General features: G+C 52.1%; 2 protein-coding genes across 2 annotated transcripts; both read left to right on the plus strand.

Annotated features, from left to right (window-relative positions):
- The first annotated feature begins 3,287 nt into the window (after positions 1 to 3,287).
- LOC115353613 lies at positions 3,288 to 5,138 on the plus strand. Its single transcript, XM_030043267.2, has 2 exons — positions 3,288 to 4,058; positions 4,807 to 5,138. The coding sequence occupies exon 1, from the start codon at positions 3,647 to 3,649 to the stop codon at positions 4,034 to 4,036; it is 390 nt and encodes a 129-aa protein (XP_029899127.1). The 5' UTR covers positions 3,288 to 3,646; the 3' UTR covers positions 4,037 to 4,058; positions 4,807 to 5,138.
- Positions 5,139 to 12,322: 7,184 nt separating this feature from the next.
- KCTD14 (potassium channel tetramerization domain containing 14) lies at positions 12,323 to 16,924 on the plus strand. The gene is made up of 2 exons (XM_030042698.1): positions 12,323 to 12,580; positions 15,256 to 16,924. The coding sequence occupies exons 1-2, from the start codon at positions 12,512 to 12,514 to the stop codon at positions 15,925 to 15,927; spliced, it is 741 nt and encodes a 246-aa protein (XP_029898558.1). The 5' UTR covers positions 12,323 to 12,511; the 3' UTR covers positions 15,928 to 16,924.
- The last annotated feature ends 100 nt before the right edge of the window (positions 16,925 to 17,024 follow it).

Raw genomic sequence — 17,024 nt, forward strand, 5'->3', positions numbered from 1 at the left:
GAGCTGCCCCAAGCGGGGCTGAGCCCGGGGACCGTCCCCAGGGGCCAGCAGAGCTGCAGGTCTCAGCGCCTGTGGAAAGCAGCTGCCCCCGGGACCCCAGCGCCATGCCCAGACACAAACCGTGGGGTTACGGTGGAGGGTCCCGTCTCCTCTCGCTCCTTCAGGCCGTTTCTCCTGGCTGTTGAGATCACGCTGGCTTCAGCTTGTCCTCCCCGAGCACGGGCAGCAGGGACAGGGTCTCCAGCCACCAGTGGCCGAGTGGCCAGCCAGGGGGCCAGGGGCTCTGGACGGGGTCTGCTGGGGCCGGGTCCAGAGCCACCTCGCACCTCAAATTGTCCCGGTCACGCTCAAGCGAGGACAAGAGCAGTCCCGGGGGGCTCGGAGGACTCAGAGGCGTGGGAGATCTGACAGCAAGAGGTGCTGGGGACAACACGGGGACACTCGGAGACACGCGTGGTGGCATTTTCCCCGCTCCCAAGCCGTGGCTGGGGACGTGCTCCCCAAGAGGATGGTGGGTCAGCGGGGAGGCTTGCCCAAACACCACGTGTGTGGCCACAGAGACCCGAGGAGCTCGTTGCACCCCGGCCCAAAAGCCTTGCTTTTCTGTGAAAGCAGCTGCCGAGCACCAAGTGCCCCAACACGTGGGCAAACACAAGGGCCTCCAGCCGGCGTGAGGACTTCAGAGCAGATCTGCCCTCCGCGTCCCTCCTCAGCCCGGGCAAAGTTGAAGCCTTGTCTTATCCAGAGAAAAGGGAGCACGAGGGCGATACTGGGAGGGACCTAGCCCGTCCCCGGTGCAAAGCCACCTCCAGCTGCGGTGCGGTGGTTCGTGCCACGGCAGAAGCGGAGCTGGAAGGTGGACGTGGGGACTCCAGAACACCTCTGGAGCTCCTCTGCCTCCGCGCTGGTGGCAGAGCCGGCTGTTGAACCGTGAGCAATGGAGGGACGTCGGTTCCCGGTGAGGTGAGGACCACAGAGGAGGTGACGTCCCGCTGGTGGTCCACCCGGCTGGAGCTCAGGGATGGGACTTCTGTCCCCTGGAGAAGACGGTGGTCGCAGTGCGGTCACCTCCGTCAACGGCTTTTGGCTCGGGCTGCGCGCGGGGCAGCTGGAGAGGCTGGCGGTGCCCCGGGGAAGTATCACAGCGGGACAGCCAGGGAAGCGCTCACCACCGCTCCTGGACGTGACTGGTGGGAGACGTTCCCAGGAAAGGTCCGTGGCGTGAGACAGCTGAAAGGACACGCTGACGCCTGACGGTCCGCTTGCAACCCCCCAGCACCCCCAGGCCCCTCTCTGCGAGCTCCTGTCCGGCCAGCCGGCCCCGACCCTGCTGCCTCGTAGGAAACTTCTGCCTGCTCCGATTGCGGGGCATTGCATCACGCTGCCCCGGGGACGCGTCAAGCCCCGACGGTGCCCTGCTGCTGGCCACCGCTGTTGGGCAGGGCTGATAAGGGAGGCGGGATGATCACGGAAAAGGTCTTTGTCCTTAAAAAAAGGCAGCGCAGGTCCCCGGCAGGACGAGGGCAGACGGGGCAGATCCAGCCCTCTCCGGCGTGGCAGCGGGATGCGGGCTCTGCGCTGCCCTGGAAAGGCTCCCGGGGCACCGGCACCGCTGCCAGCCGCCACGGGGAAACAAACTTTTCCGCTCACATCCTCGGAGCGGATCAGGATTGCGGCAGGATATTTATATCTGCCTGACGACATCCAATTAAGCAGAAAGCGGTGAGCTGGGCACCCAGGCTCGGTATCGGGAAGAGACGAGACAAAGCGCGGTTTCGACCCAAAACGTTACGCACGTAAGGAATCCCAAATACCCTTCTCTACCCAGTCCCAAGAGGTCCCCCACCGCCCCCAGGGACGGGTGGGCTGCCAGCACCCCCGCCCCTCCCGGGAGGGCAGGTTCCCTGCCTGCACACCCCTGCCTTCGGATTCGGGGGGCTCCGGCCTCAGCTGTACCCCCTGCTGCTGCCTATTGCCCGCTCGGGCGGGTGCCGGGGGGAAAGCGCCCCACGAATTCACACCCGCGCCCCCCACGCCTGGCTCCCTGGGTGGCCAAGGTGGCCACGAGCCAGCACGGCGTCCTCAGGGCAAAGACGGCCACCAGCCTCCCGGGAGGAGGCGGAGGGAGGGGATCCTTCCCCTCTGCTCTCTCCTGGTGGGACACATCCCGGCGCTGGGTCCGGTCCCGGCTCCCCAGTACAAGAGAGACACGGACACGCTGGAGAGAGTCCACGGAGGCCCACGAGGGTGATGAAGGAGCCGGAGCGTCGTCCCTACGAGGAGAGGCTCAGCGAGCTGGGACTGTCCAGCCCGGAGAAGAGACGGCTCAGGGGGATCTCATCCGTGTGTGTGAAGACCCGATGGGGGCTGTGGAGAAGGTGGAGCCGGGCTCTTCCCAGTGGCGCCCAGTGACAGGACGAGGCGCGATGGGCACAGACTGAAGTACAGGAGATCCCACCTGAAGGTAAGAAAAACATTTAGTTTTTTATCTATTCACTTCCCCCTAAAGCTGCGGGTGGTCAAGGACTGCCACCGCCTGCCCAGGGAGGCGGCGGAGTCTCCGTCCTCGGAGACACCCAGAACCCAACCGGACACGCTCCCGTCGCTGACCCCGCTTGAGCAGGGGCTGGCCTCGATCGTCCCCAGAGCTGCCTTCCAGCCTCCCCATCGCCGACTCTGCCTCTCTCCCCGCCCGGTGCCCCCCGTGCCGTCAGCCCAGCAGCTCTGGCTGCAGGCTGCTCGCGGCGTCCCACCGGGAGGATGCTCTGCCAGGCCTGGCTGGAGGTCGGGATGCCAGCAGGGCTGCTTTTGGCAGCGCCCGGCGGGCTTTGACTCCTGCCGTTGCCCCTCCGAGGTCTCTCCCTCACGCTGGGAGCTTTCATGCTTCCTTTTGGGCTGAGACCGTCTGGATTTTCAAAGTCCCTTCCGCAATTCCCTGGTCACTGTTTAATCCAGCTGATGGTCACCTTCCTCCTTAACAGAACCAGCTTTGGGGCAAACACCCTTCAGACAAGTATCACCTGTTCATTATCACCTTTTTCTTTTAGCAGGGTTCATTATCAAGGCCATAAGCCAAGGGTGGGCTCTGTGAGACCCTGCACCAGCCCTGACGAAGGAGGGTGGCTGGCATGGGGCTCATGGGTGACTCTCCCTCTCCAGAAAAACCCATCACTTGCTCTCCTTCCACCCTCCTCTAAACTGCCCAAATCAAGGCAGCTTTCCCATGGTGCTGCCTGCAGCCTGCCCGCAGCGGGGGGCAGGATCTGGCCCCGCTCTCCTGGCGCCCCGGGAACGGCGGGGATGGCGGGGACAGGAGCGGAGAGGTCCCCGGCCCCTCCGCTCCTGGCCGCCCCGCAGCGCCCGGCGTGGGGACGCAGCAGGACCCCGTCCAGCTCGGGCGAAGGCCGCGGGAGGCTGGACCGGGACGGATTGCGGAGAGCCGGGGCCACGGCGTGGCCGAGCCCCAGCTGGGCTGGAGCCGAGCCCGGCCCCACGGCCGTCCAGCCCGGCTCCGGGCTGGCGGGAGAGGACAGCGGAGGAGGGACGTGCCCCGGTCCCACATAAAAAGCCCTCGGCGGGGCCGGGGAGCAGGCGGCACCCCGAGAAGGGAGCAGAGCGGCGCTGCCGGAGCCGTGGGAGCGGGGCCATGGAGCAGTACTTCTCGGCCACCCGGAAGATGGAGCGGGAGGTGATGTTCCCCAGCCTGCTCCGAGGGGTCTTCCCGCAGCAGGAGGGGGCGGCCCCGGCCACGGGCGGCCGTGCGGACCTCTACGAGCGCTACCAGCTCCTCAAGGCCATCAAGCCCGTGGTGGAGAAAGGGCTGGCCTCCGTCGCCGACCAGAGCCCGCCTGGCACCGATGCCGATACAGCCTTAGATGAGGGTGCAGACAGCAATCTGGAAGAACGCCTGTCCCATCACGTCAACGGTTTGCAGCAAGTTCTGACAGACCTCACCAAAAACACTAAAGCCCTGACCCGGAGGTACAGCCAGATCCTGGAGCAGATCAGCCTCAGTGAAGATCAGTCCAGCTCTTGAGCCTGCACCCCCAGGCTCTGAGGTAAGAGCTTGGGGAGATGCTGTGCCAAGGAGCAGCTGGTGAGGGGTAACACACTTTGTCCTCTTGCCCCATAGCTGGGTCACTTTCTAATGTTTGCATCACACCCCCAAATCCCAGGAGTTATGAGTCTGCACTTCATTGCTCAACAGATACATCCTCCTGGATTTGTCTTTCTCAATTGCCCGCTGGTGCAAGCTGTACCGCTGAACAAAGGTCGCTTTGTGAGCTCCGCGTTGCCCCCGAGGCTCCCTGCAGCATAGGCAATGTCTGGCTGCTGCTGGGCAGAGACAAAAGATCCCAGGGACAAAAGGGCAGGGTGGCTGGAGGACCCTGAGCTCTGGACTCCAGAGCTGCCAGACACCGGTGCTCTAGCTGTTTCTCTTTTTTTTTTCTGATGGAAAACACAACAGAGTCATTTTTAGGGAGCAATTTGGCACTTTCAGGTCTCCAAATGTGTAAATTTGACGTGCCACCTGCAAATGGCTCAGACACTTCAATCTTTCCATAGCCTGGAAAGCAAATCCATCCTCCGCGATGGTGGGACTTTCATCCCTGAGGGACACATCCCTGTGGCTCACCAGAGATGGGGCTCACAGTCAAGGTCCTTGTAGTGAAATGGAGAGCGTAGAAAGGTGACAGCAACAACAGGGAGCATTAATAGGGACTTTACAATGTTAACCCTCATTTTGGAGGAAACCAAGCCAGGAATGAGGACATCCTGGCCAAACCGTGTTCGTTATCCCCACAGGGTGATCTGTCGTCCGCAGCCCAGCGGCACTTTTTCTCCTGTGCCAAGTCCCACCGAGGAAGATGCTTCGTGAGCAGCGCAGAACTTGGCCGTCTGCCCGCCGGGCGCTGCCTGTACCATCCGACTCGCCCTGCAGCTGATCCTACTGGCAACCTTCTGCTTTGTTTCAGCCCTGTCCCAGGAGGATTTATGCAGGGCAGAAATGAGTGTTTCACGTTATTTCTTTGTAGAAGGCATCTGTAACTTCGAAGCAATGCTCTTTTCTGCTTGTGCCTAAACCCTGCCAACCGGTCTCTTTGATAATGTAAATGAAACGCAAAGCCTTGTGCAAATGTGTCCTGTGTTTCCTACCAGCTGTCACTTCTGTATAGCTACTGTCCCCCAGCCCATGAGGATGAGGGGACCTTGCCCACTGAGGCCACGCTCCAGTGCAGGGAGGTGAGCTGGGTTTCTCTGGCAGGGAGTGGGAATTGGGTTTGCGTTGGGATGGATGGCTCTCCCGCCTTGCAAAAGCTTGGTGTAATCCTACCATCGCCCTGTGCTGGGTGCTGGGATCCTAACCTGCTCCCCAGCATCCTTCCTTCCCTTCCCCAACATCCCTTCCTTTCTCGGACCCCCAACTTCTCAGCTCCCCACCCCAATCGGTACCTGCACATCCCTTCCCTCGGCCCACACTCATCCAGCCCTTCAGACCCAGCACCATCTCCACCACACGCAGCCCTGGGGACAACCTGCCGCAATCCCCGCCAGCCCCAGCAACACCGGGAGGCAATTCTGCCTCCTCCCTGCTTCGCCATGGCACCCTCCAGAGCTGGGGGCAGAGGAGGAGGAGGGGATGCTCAGCTGGGGTGAATAGGAAGGCAGGATTTTGCTCACCTTCGATTCCTGTGAGCTGTGGGGAGACCAGGGGCGAAGCCCTCACTGGGTGGGTGGGCAGGGGGTGCAAGCCCTGCGTGGGGGGGTTGGAGTCATCAGCACAAGCTGGGTCCCACCTCCAGGTGACTCCTTCCCTCCCAGACACATCACCTGGAGAAGTCCTACTGAGCTGGGCACTAAAGGGAGATGTCCCCTTGCCTCTTCAGGCCATTTTAAAACAAATTCAGCTGTTGAAATAGCGCTGCTTTGGCTGAACAAACACTGGTCCTCCATCAGCTTTGCGCTTTTGATTAAAGAAACTGGAGATCTGTGAGCCTCTGTGGTGAGAGGAGGACTGCGACCATGCCCTGGGCTGCAGGCTCCAGTTGTGTTGCATGTGCACAGGGTTTCTTAGAGAGAGACACTCCCTGAAAGACCCAGCACTGTACAAGGACAAATTAAAGTATCCATAAACTGTTGTGAATATTGTGCCCAAGCACCCATCAGGGAAACAGGGCAGGAGTTGATAAAAACCAGAGCTTACCATTGCACTGAAGCTCTGCAAAGGGAACAAGGCATTTCTGCAATGGTGTGAACGTTGGGAAATGCCCCTATAACACCCAGTCTGAGCTGCTGTAATCCAGAAAGCGTGAGCAAAATGTGAATAATGTGTGAAATGGGAACTGTATAAACTATCCAATTGCATCAACAGCCCAAGTCAAGGGAGGAGGTGCTAGAAAAAATACCGCCAAACCACATATCCTTTGGCAGGAACATCTCAGCAGGGGACAGGGATATCTACCACTGATACCCGGAGGGAGCCCCAGGAATGTAGATCCTTTCTCCAGCTCCCCAGCAGCTTATTTCCACAGCAGATGCCCAGAGATTTCCTCTTGATCAAAACCTTGGTCTCACAGGGTCCCACAGATACACAGCCAAAGTCTGTCTTCTCTTTCCCTCCTTCTTTCTGTGCATCTAGCTGGCAGCAAATGGTCTTATCTCTCAGCCTTGCTTTTCCATGACTAGCCCAGTCTCTCCTCTCCTTCCACCGGCTTGGGAGAAGTGAGTTGTAGCCTCAGCAATAAGACCAGGCATAAACCCACTGGCTGGGTTGCCATCCTTCATAGACTACATTGAAATAATCCTCTTTTCTGCAGATCATCCTTTTTCTGGTTAGGCCGACAGCATCAGCCTGAACTTGGACTAGAGACAACCCCGTGTCCCTCGAGATGGAGCGACCAACTGAGTGGACTCGTGCCAACACCTTCAATAGGACTGTTGTGTGACAGGGACCTGGGAATAGTGGCACCCATACACCAGCTCTGCCCCACACACCCCACGTGGCATGTCAAGCGTTGGGAGCGAGCTCAGGAAGGGAAAGCACATGAGAGAGACGGCCAAGAAGAGGGCACTGTTGTATCTAGTTTGGCTTCTTGCTCCAAGAAAGCCTACAACCTAAGCTGAACACGATATAAACACGGGAAAGAAGTCAGTGGGCATGAGGATCAGGAGAATAATGTGGTTTCTCAGGAATGCGGACACTGATGGGCCTGTTGGGTTGCTTTAACTGATGGCAATATGAGTGTTTAAGCCTGTATCCCAAGGATGCCTCCCCCCGTTCGTCCACTGGGGACAGCACATGCACTTGCTTGGCCAGAAGGCATTTTGCTCCCTTGGCTTTTGATGGTGTCCTGGGACCTGTCCAAAGCCAGCTCAGCTCTTGATACAAGCCACCAGCCATGCATTCCCCAGGTCCGTGAAGGTGGGTGGAGCTGACAAACAACTGGAAGGCAGCGGGTAGAAATGCCAACGGTGTTTGCACAGCATGTGGCTGTTTGATTTAGGAGTGGCTCCTGGACTGCAGAGCCATCAGCCCAGCTTCACCGGTGCAATTCCTGAGCACAGCTAAAGCAAACTGCTGATGGTTTTGCTTTTCAGCCGTATCACGCTTCGTCCGGCTATGCTAGAAGTTTCCCACATGAGGGTCTCCCCCTCACTGGGCACTGCGGGCTCCACTAGGAACAAATCCCCAGGATCTGGCCGTGCAGGGTGCAGATGGAGCGATGTCAGTGACAGCTGATGTGAGGACAGTGACTCATGGATCCCAAGTGCTCGTGACCGGTGACAAAGAGATGCTTCACAAACTACACAGGCTAGCCACAGGTCACTAGAGCAACCTGGCAATTTGCAGGAGTCAGTGAATGGGCTTCAAAAGACAAAAAAAATCTGTTTTTCCTGTGACCTTTGCAAGAGACCTGGCTCGTCTTAGTGCATCCTGCAGCAAACTCCAGGACAGAGATTGGGATGCCCTGCCAAGTCCCAGCTGGAATGAATACTATCCACATGGTAGTTCAGAAGAGCTGTGCCAAGTTTGTTGCCTCTCCTCTTTGCTAACCTATCCATCACTGTTTAAAATAACTTGGCTCATTCCCTAGCTTTCCACAGAAATCTCCTCCACTGAGATGCCCTGGAGCAGATGTGTCCTGGGAATCAGCTTCTTTAGGTGCCCTTTCCACTGATTTATCGTCACTCCCAGCAGTGATAATGCTAAGTGGCTGTAATACACCATGAAGGGTGGAGATCAGGTACGGATTGTCACCTCCATGTTCCAGGCAAATGGTCCAGAGCAAAAGGGCTTTATCCCCTTGAGAAACTCAGATACTGGAGAAGAGGGAACAAGAGGAGAAAGGCAAACAGAAGCTGCTCCCAGCTGCTTCCCCACATCTGAACTTCTCATTTCCCTTCCTGTTTTAAGCATGTAATTCTTTTTTTTCCCCTTGGATTTAGTGTATTTACTTGTACTAGGGCATAAAACCCAAATCTGAATGTTGTTGATCTAATTCTCTTAAACAGAAGCTGCCAATTCAATGTGTTAAGGAAATCTGTTAAAAATACTTCTGTGGCTAATACTGTTTTCCAAACCCAGTTCATTGTTATGTACATATTTATACAATTTTCAAAAACCACATATTTATTCCACACAAAGCCATTGTCAAGTTTTTCATTCTTTGGCAGACACAAAGTACTCAGCATTAGTATGATTATTCTTATGATTCATACTGTGGTTGCTCGTACAAGGTCCAGGCACAGGCTAATCCTTTCATGCAAAGACAGTGAAAGGATGGTCCCTGCCTGAAAGAGCTTACAGTCTTGGAAATAACCCTCTTCTGTTAAAAAAACACGTGGGCAGAGAGAAATCTGCTTTTGACAGGTCTAGAAAAGAAATGTCAGGGCCAGTGGCCATGCCAAGCAGAACAGGCAGGTGGCTTGAAGCATCACTGTGCTCAGGGAGTCAGGAGAGGACTGAAGAACATCTAACTGGTTCTTCTTCCTTGTCCTCCTCATGGCTGCATGACCCATTTGGGAAGTCAGCCTCTCCAATAGGTCTCAGCAGCCTCCCCTTCGAGGGCAGGACCTTGCTGACCCTGCTTGATCTCCTCTGCAAACATCCTCAGAGCTCTCTTTCTCTGCTCAACAGCAAGCAGGTGGAGCCCCAACAGACCATCCATGCATCAGTCGCAGCTTTAAAAGGCCCAAAGGATGAAGGATTTCAGGCATCCAGGCCAACTGATAACAAACATAAAGCCCAACAGAGATCCTGGGTGGAAATTCCATCTCAGTACAAATCAAACCCCGTTCCCCAAAGGGATAAACCCCACTAACCTCCCTGAAACAGCACAGCTGTGGCCAGAACTCTCCAGGGGGTGCGGAGCAGCAGCTACAATGGAGCTGCTGGTTGTGGGAATCCCAGGACCCTGGTCGCCTGAGGCTATGGAGATGTTCATGGTCTTGGCTTTTTACTTCCTTCTCAAGGGAAGAATGAGGTTCAAACCAGCCTCAGCTAGCTGTTACCAGCAGCGTGGACTGCTGAGAGCCTTGTCAGAGCTGTCTCCTCCAGAACCCTCCAAAACCCTGATCCCACTTCTGCCTTTCATGGGCTGCTCCCCCACCCACTGGTTTCCTCAGCATGCCTTTCACCGTGGGGTAAAAGGAGGACTGAAAAACTGCAAGAGTGACTGTTTCCACTTAGTGCAGGCACAGAGGGCTTTGATGCAGAGTCGGATGCCTGCCCAGCAAAGCTGTGACCCCAAACAGGTCAAAAGTGTGGTCCTAGTAATCCAGGATGCCACCCCTGATGTGACCACCTAAAAAAAAAGGCACCAAATCCCCCTGGGCAGGCAGCGATATGCCAATGCCTTGGGCTGTAGGAAGTTCTTCCTAAGGCCTCTTTTGAGATCAGATGAATTTGGCAGTTTAAATCAAATCCTTATTGAAATGGGGGAAAAAAATCCAACTGGGAGTAATTTGTATAGCAGGACTGAAAAATGCCATCTTAAAGCAAGACGTGCAGTTGGTGGGATTAAAAAGTCCCAGAAGCAGCACAAATAATAACAATCAGATTTTTCTCATACATGGTGACTTCCAGCCAAAATACTTCACAGACTTCCAGGCTGATTCTTTGTCCCATAATGTGCCAGCAAAAGTGGCCAAGATGTAAAAAAGGAGTAAAAGAGTGGGGGAACCAAACCAGTATGTTCATCAGACTGAAAGACCAGCTTTGGTTGGCCTAGCAGTAGAAAAGATTTGTGGACATCAGCTAACAACTAGTAATTTTGCTGAAGTGGTAAGAATCTGCACTGCGGCATTGAAGGTTTGGCCTCAAACCACATTGGCCACCCTTGATTATGGTTTGGGGAAACGTTTCAGATGAGCTTTTGAAAAAAGTAACCTCTTCTACTGGTCTTCACCCTTCCCTAGTGAAAAGCTTGTGGGAGCAGAGAGGTGACAGTCCACCCGTCTATCCAGTTCTGCAGCTGCAGAATTGAAAGGTTATCACCTCCAGCATCGAGGACGTGCCGTATAGAACGACTCTGAAATCCACCTCCGCCAGTTATACCCAGGGTATGTTCTGAAGCACCTACATGAGCCAGCCCAAAGAATGGGATTTGCAGGAATCAAAAGCCAGAACATGCCGATCTTCCAGCTCTCCCCATTTTCCAATAAGCATTGATTTTTTACAATTTATTACAGGTCACAACACCTGGGCTCCCAAGCAGATCTCACTAGTGCATCCAGCACTGCTATTCTTCTGGTCTGGCAAGGGGGAAATTCAAAGCAGCAGAGATAACTCAGACACAGGTTATTATTGAAGATCCCTCAGGATGCTTCAGAGCAGCAGAAGCAAAATGTAAGTTGGGTTCGATGAGAGGTTCACCCAAATGCACAAAGCATTCAAAAGAATATGGGTCCAGCTTTGATGGAGCCTTGGGAGAGGACTGGCTTTATTCTCAAAGTGAGTGAATCAGTGCAAATTATAACCCTTTTTTGCTATGTGCCTCAAGCTTCTGGTCAGATCGATGCTCTATTCTGGGAGGATATAGATCCAGCAAAATCCTTGGAGAATGGAAAACCAGCAAAACTGGTGTCCATAAGCACAATGCAGATTTTGTGCAGATGGTTTCCTTATATACCACGCTGTCATTTTTCATCATTAAAATCTCCCCCAGGAAGATTTTTAGGCAGCGCTGTATTTGTCTGAGATTTTCCCTTTGATTGCTGGTATCAGGAAGCAGCCTGAAATGAAAGAGAATGAGGCAAGGTTGGTAGAGGAGATGAAACCTTTTATTAGACCAACAGAAACTGGAAAAAAATGGAAAAAAAACTAAGCAAGCTGAAACAGGATCTGACAGACCTGAGAAAGCCTTGTGTGCCCTAAAGCATGGATGTTTTTATCCATCTATATCAGCTGATCTAATAAAAGATATTGTCTCTTATTACAAACATTGACTTACATCTCTGGACAATCATGTCCACAGCAATTTTGCCACCGTAATGGAACAAAGACACAGAAGCAATGAGTGGCCTGAAGACAAATCTGAAAGCAACAGTGCACTCAGAAATACCAAGAATAAAACCAAGGAGCCTCTGCAGCCCTGTGGTCCAGATCTAGAGAGGTTATTTAGGCTCACTCTGATTTGATCCTCTGCATTTAAAAAATGAACCCAGACATCCTTGTGAGTGTTTCAATGCTGCGAGAAACAGTCCCACTACCACTAAATCTGTGGTGCTCTCCACTTTCAGTACCTGGTGGATACAGGATATGAGAAAACAATGTCATGCAAAGATACTAATCAAATATTTATGACCAATTGAAAAAACAGTTCAGGCTCAAGCAGAGATTCAGGTTTGGTTTTATTTAACTTGCACAGATTACTCAGTGCCCAGAGATTGTATTGGCAAGAAAGAAAATGCCACCACCTTGGACAGATTGTAGACACCCTGATCCGTCATCGATGGGTATGACAAATGGGATCAATGAGATGGTTTGGGATAAACTCTGCTTTAAAACAGCAGCACATGGAGGCCAAAAAGCTGTGAAAACATTTACTGGTTCCAATACAACCAGTTCACGAGGCAGAGGCGGTCACACGGGCACACACTGCGGGGCTCCTCGGAGGTGCTCTGGGCACGGGGCCTCCTTTGGAAAGGATTATTTGGCTCTTAGTCACCGCACAGATAGTATTACAGGAGGTGTGCACTGGCAGCCAGCCCAAGTCCACCCTGCACCTTGCTGGTTGCCAGAAAACTAATGAGCAAATAGTTCCGCTTTCAGGCTGTTCCCTCCCCTCTCCCGACACCTGCAACCTGTACCAGAGCTGTGCCTGGATCAAAACCAGAGCCTCCGGCGCAGCGGTTGGGTTGGGAGCTTGGAAAAAAACCTGACCCAACGAAGAAAAAAACAAGGGAAAGAGGACTGGAGCACGGCGTGGAGCCATCCTGTGTGTGGGGCAGGACCCGAGCACTGAGCAGCAGGTTTTCCCACAGCGCTGAGCCGTCAGTTCCCGGGGAGATGAGCATTTCATCGGAGCACAAGCCCCTTGGGAAGCAGGTCACCAGTAGCTTGCATACGGTAAATAAGGTATGGACTCTGGGGCACAATTTCCTCCTGTGGGATGAAAGCATCCCCTTTGGGCTATGTTAGAGGGGTTTTTTACCCCCATCTGCTATTTTGAAGACACCAGGGCTTGCCAGATATGTGACCAAGAAGAGAGCTCTAGGTAAAAAGCTGCGCCTGACTGACCTGTTTGCACCAGTTTGCTTACAGAAGGGCCACGTCCCTCGCAAGCACACAAGATCTGGCAACAGCAAATAACCAGAGTCATTCTTTTTCTCCTTTCACAAGAGGTGGAATTAATTTAATATTAATTGATCAGATCCCTAAATAAGAGCCTGTTGTGTGTTTTGGGGTTTTTCAACAGTTATTAGAGTCTCTAATGATGCAAAAGCTGCCCTGTGTTGCAGATATGCAGAATCATCAGGTGGGAGCAGTAGTTTTTCTAGCTCTAAGGAAAATTAATGGCAATCTCAGAGAAGCAGCATATTACTAGGCAGAAATCAGTGATGAGATCAGATGATGTTTTCCTTTTCGTCTCCTCTGCCCTCAGTCTATTGCTAACCAGTTTGTCTTCTCTTTGCTAGCTGTACAGCCTCTCCCCCAGACCTTTCTGTCTTTAAAAAATCCAACCTTCTTGTGTTGCACTTTTCAGGTGTAGGTTGCAAAATGCTTCCCCAAGGAGGTAACTGTTTTGCAGATTAATAAACTGGGGCACAGATAGATGGAATGACTTTCCTAAGTGTCACCTCACTGGCTAATTACAGAGCTGGGAATTAGCTGGTGCCAGTACTCCCAGTCTGCTGGGAACCAGTTCGGTCCCAGGCCAAAACCATTAATCAAGATCTAAGAACATAAGGTTAGTTGGGCTACTGCATTAATGAAGAACATGTTACCCATTTGTATTAGTGACAAACAGCATGAAACATCTGATCTGCCATCTGAAAAACCAGCAAAGGCTCAAAGGTGTGAGACATTTCTACCAAATGATCCCTGGCAGGGAAGGTTGTTGTTATCACTTGCACTAATGGCAAATTTCCTAACTGAGAGGCTTTATTAAAGAAACAGCTTTGGGCTGTGCTCTTCAGTGGGTGGAAATCACCACACAGTCTCAGACAGAATAATTTTTTACATCTCCTTGGCCCTAGTGCAAATGATTGCCCTCAAGATGGAGCTACCCACACTAGGGTAAAGCAATATTCCAGCTGGGTCTTTGGCCTGAATCTTCTGTTGTTTCCCTGGCTTGCCTAGGCTTTGAGCAAATCTCTGCTAAACCTGATAGCTTGCTGCTGTTTAAAGGGAAGGTCTCCCCCTGCTCTGGGTTGTCTGTTCCCAGTCTTTTCTTTTTGCCACCTCTGATGCTTGTTAAATCCTCAGTGAGCCTCAGCTCAATAAGATGAAGGAGAAGCAGAGCTGGCACGAGGTGAGCAACAGAAGCACGTAGGTAGGTACAAGGATGGAAAAAGGAGAGGGCAGCAGGAGCTTCCCCTCCTCCTGGTGTGAGCTGTGGGATCAGCTCACGTCATCGCATGGGTCTGTACTTGTGGGATCCAGCTAAGCACTTAAGTACACGCTTCACTTGAGGCATGTGACTAGCAGCACTGAAGCCGATCCTTGCATGATCGGATCCAAGAAAGAGCAGGTGAGCTCTTGGAAAAAAGGGTTGTTTGTCGACTCATGCCTTCCCAATGGCAGGTGTGGTCCCAGCCAGGCATGTGACTTGCATTACAGCAGTGACGGCAGGAGGGAAAATAGCTGTCTCCTTCCTTCCCTCTCCTTGTTCTCTACTGAGTACTATAAAAAATGACCGAGTGCGAAGGGAGGCTGTTAAAACTCTTCAGTACTGAACCATCAGGAAGGGCAGACTGGACACCAGGTCCAGCTTTCTGGGCATTCAGGCCTCCTCCAATGTGTTTCTGATAGCAGTGGTGTTAATGCATGGTGAAATAAAATAAATCCAAACACAAACTTTACATTCTTCCTTTTTAAATCCCTATCAGTTGCATGAATTATTTTACTTCCTAGCTAAAGCTGTCATACTTTTTAAAAGTGCTTTGCTAAACAGCTTCTGTCCTCCACCTCTGACATGCTGGATTTTCGTGTCTTACTTCAGTATTTATAACCAAACCCCTAGACGAGTGGAAGCCAATTCCACCCATTTCTAAAGTTTCAAAGAGCTTTAGTTCCTTCTTTGAAGAGAAAACACCAGCTTGGGTGAGAAGAATGGAGTTGCACAGCTTTGAGCTCTATCCTTGCCCCTCTGCGCATGGGGAGGGTGAGACCTCACAGAACACTCTCGCTGGAAGGACAGGGGCCAGCAGGGACAGTGCTTGTGTGGGACTTAGGAGATTGACACTGACAGGCACTGACAGCTTCCCTGGGCAGGATGCTTCTTGTCCCTCTTCCCTGCTGGCAAAACGACACTTTCCTACATCCCAAAGATGTGGTGAGGACTTAGACATTTAGAAATGTCTCTGCTGCTCTGGTTATAAGGGCTGTGTAGACACCCTGCATCTGCTTTTAGCAATAAATGGGGTGGATGTTCCCATCCGTCCCCCAAGAGATGGGAGCTCATACTGCTCTTCACACTGTCATTCCAATTTCCAGCCGCAATCACGTTTTTTTTTTTCCTTGACACTTCCACGTTGATGGCCTCAGACAGGTAATACACGTGGCTTTTTGTCCCCTTGTGATACTTGCAGTTGTCACCGATTGTGGAGTTAAATGTCGGCGGCGAGATGTACACCACAACGCTGAGCACCTTGAAGAAACACCCTGGTTCCAAGCTGGCAGAGATGTTCACCGGCCAGCCCAAACTCAGGACTGACTCTGAAGGGAGGTTCTTCATCGACAGGCCAGGCACCTATTTCAAATACATCTTGGAGTACCTGCGCAGTAACCAAGTGCCCACCCAGTGCATCCAGGACGTCTACAAGGAGGCATTGTTCTACGACATCGAACCTCTAATCAAGCAGCTAGAGGACTCCCCGCAGATCTTCGGGGAGCTCGTGGCGAGGAAGCAGTTTCTGGCTCGTGTGCCCAACTACAGCGAGAACATCGAACTGATGATCCGCATCGCGAGGGCAGAAGCGGTCGCATCCCGCCGGTCCAGCGTCATCGTGTGCGTGGTCAGAACTGAGGAGGACGCGGCCAGATGTCAGGATGCCTTGAGCAGCTTGGACATGGATAAAAAATCCGTGGTGAAGTTTGGCCCCTGGAAGGCAGCGCCAAGTATTTCTGATCTGCTGGACTGCATTCAAATGGATGTTGAAGCGAAAGGGTATAAAATAGCCTTTCAGCCTCACGTTGCTGAAAAAGGTTTTCGCTTCAAATCGCATGACTTCTTCTACAGGTTCCTGTTCACCTGGTGGTAGCAAAGTGCCGCCATCGATGGGGATCAGACAAAAGCAATTATTAAAACAAATCAGCTTGGGCCATGGAGACTAAGCCATGACCAGAGGGACAGGAAGAAATGCATGGGCCAACACATGGATCTCCTTTGGTCGTGTGCCAAATTAAAGAGCACTTAAGAGCCACTGTTTACTTGGGCTTTAGGGGATAACTGTACGATTTAAAAGGTAATACGAAAAGAAGGAATTTTACTCTTTCAGTGCTGCTGACTATTAGATAAATTCAGAGGCAGATCTGAGGGTCGAGCCAACCTCACTCAACCCAAGAGAAATGAATAAGCCCAAATACGTCTCGTGGACACGTGGAGTTGGTCTCCCAGTGAAAGAGGAACAGGTCACATATGTGCAATTCCCTATGGAAACACTGACAGCTGCATTAACACATGCTCAAATTAAATTTGGATCCCTAACAAGAAGGCAAAAGCTCTTTTCCTCACTGTTTTCCATACCAGAACCTAGGTTAAAAAGAAGAATTTCAGGGTCCCCCACTCTCTTGTTTCTCCAGTGGGCAGCCTATTCTCTAGGCAATGTATTTATTACTGTTATTTATTATTTATTCTGAAGGAAAGACAGAGAACCTCAGCTATGGTCCATGATCAACAAAAGGTAAAAACACTATCACTGATCTGAGGAGTTTATAATCTAAGGACACGCGCTCCTCTATCAGACCATACTATTTTAATATTTTTCTCGTGACACTCCTTATTATTACAATACTATTTCTAAATATATAAGCTTCTGGAAGAATAGGGAAAGCCCACCATGGTTTGATGGGAAGGAAGCGCCACTGAAGTGGCAGTCTGGGACCTCAGTGCAAATTCTCCTTTACAGACCATGAGTTGGGTCCTACGTTGTGTTTTAAAATCTTAGTATTCATAAGTTTATTTTTATACTGAAGATGGCTGTTAGCTTGGTTTTAATCACTCTGAAAAACATAACGGTTAATTTGATTATATTTCTTTTATTACTCAGAACATGGATTTCTTCCAGTTAAGGACAACAATCTGTTACGTTAAATAAATAACTTTTAAAAGCTCTTTGAATGATACAGAAGTGCTTTA

This window comes from Aquila chrysaetos, chromosome 19 (assembly GCF_900496995.4).
Source record: "Aquila chrysaetos chrysaetos chromosome 19, bAquChr1.4, whole genome shotgun sequence".
Lineage (NCBI taxonomy): Eukaryota > Metazoa > Chordata > Aves > Accipitriformes > Accipitridae > Aquila > Aquila chrysaetos.

Bases quoted from the DNA above. Each gene is read 5' to 3' on its own strand.
- LOC115353613 (XM_030043267.2), top strand. From the start codon at position 3,647: ATGGAGCAGTACTTCTCGGCCACCCGGAAGATGGAGCGGGAGGTGATG.
- KCTD14 (XM_030042698.1), top strand. From the start codon at position 12,512: ATGAGCATTTCATCGGAGCACAAGCCCCTTGGGAAGCAGGTCACCAGT. The intron at 12,581-15,255 runs GTATGGACTCTG...TGATACTTGCAG, and splicing joins GCTTGCATACGGTAAATAAG to TTGTCACCGATTGTGGAGTT.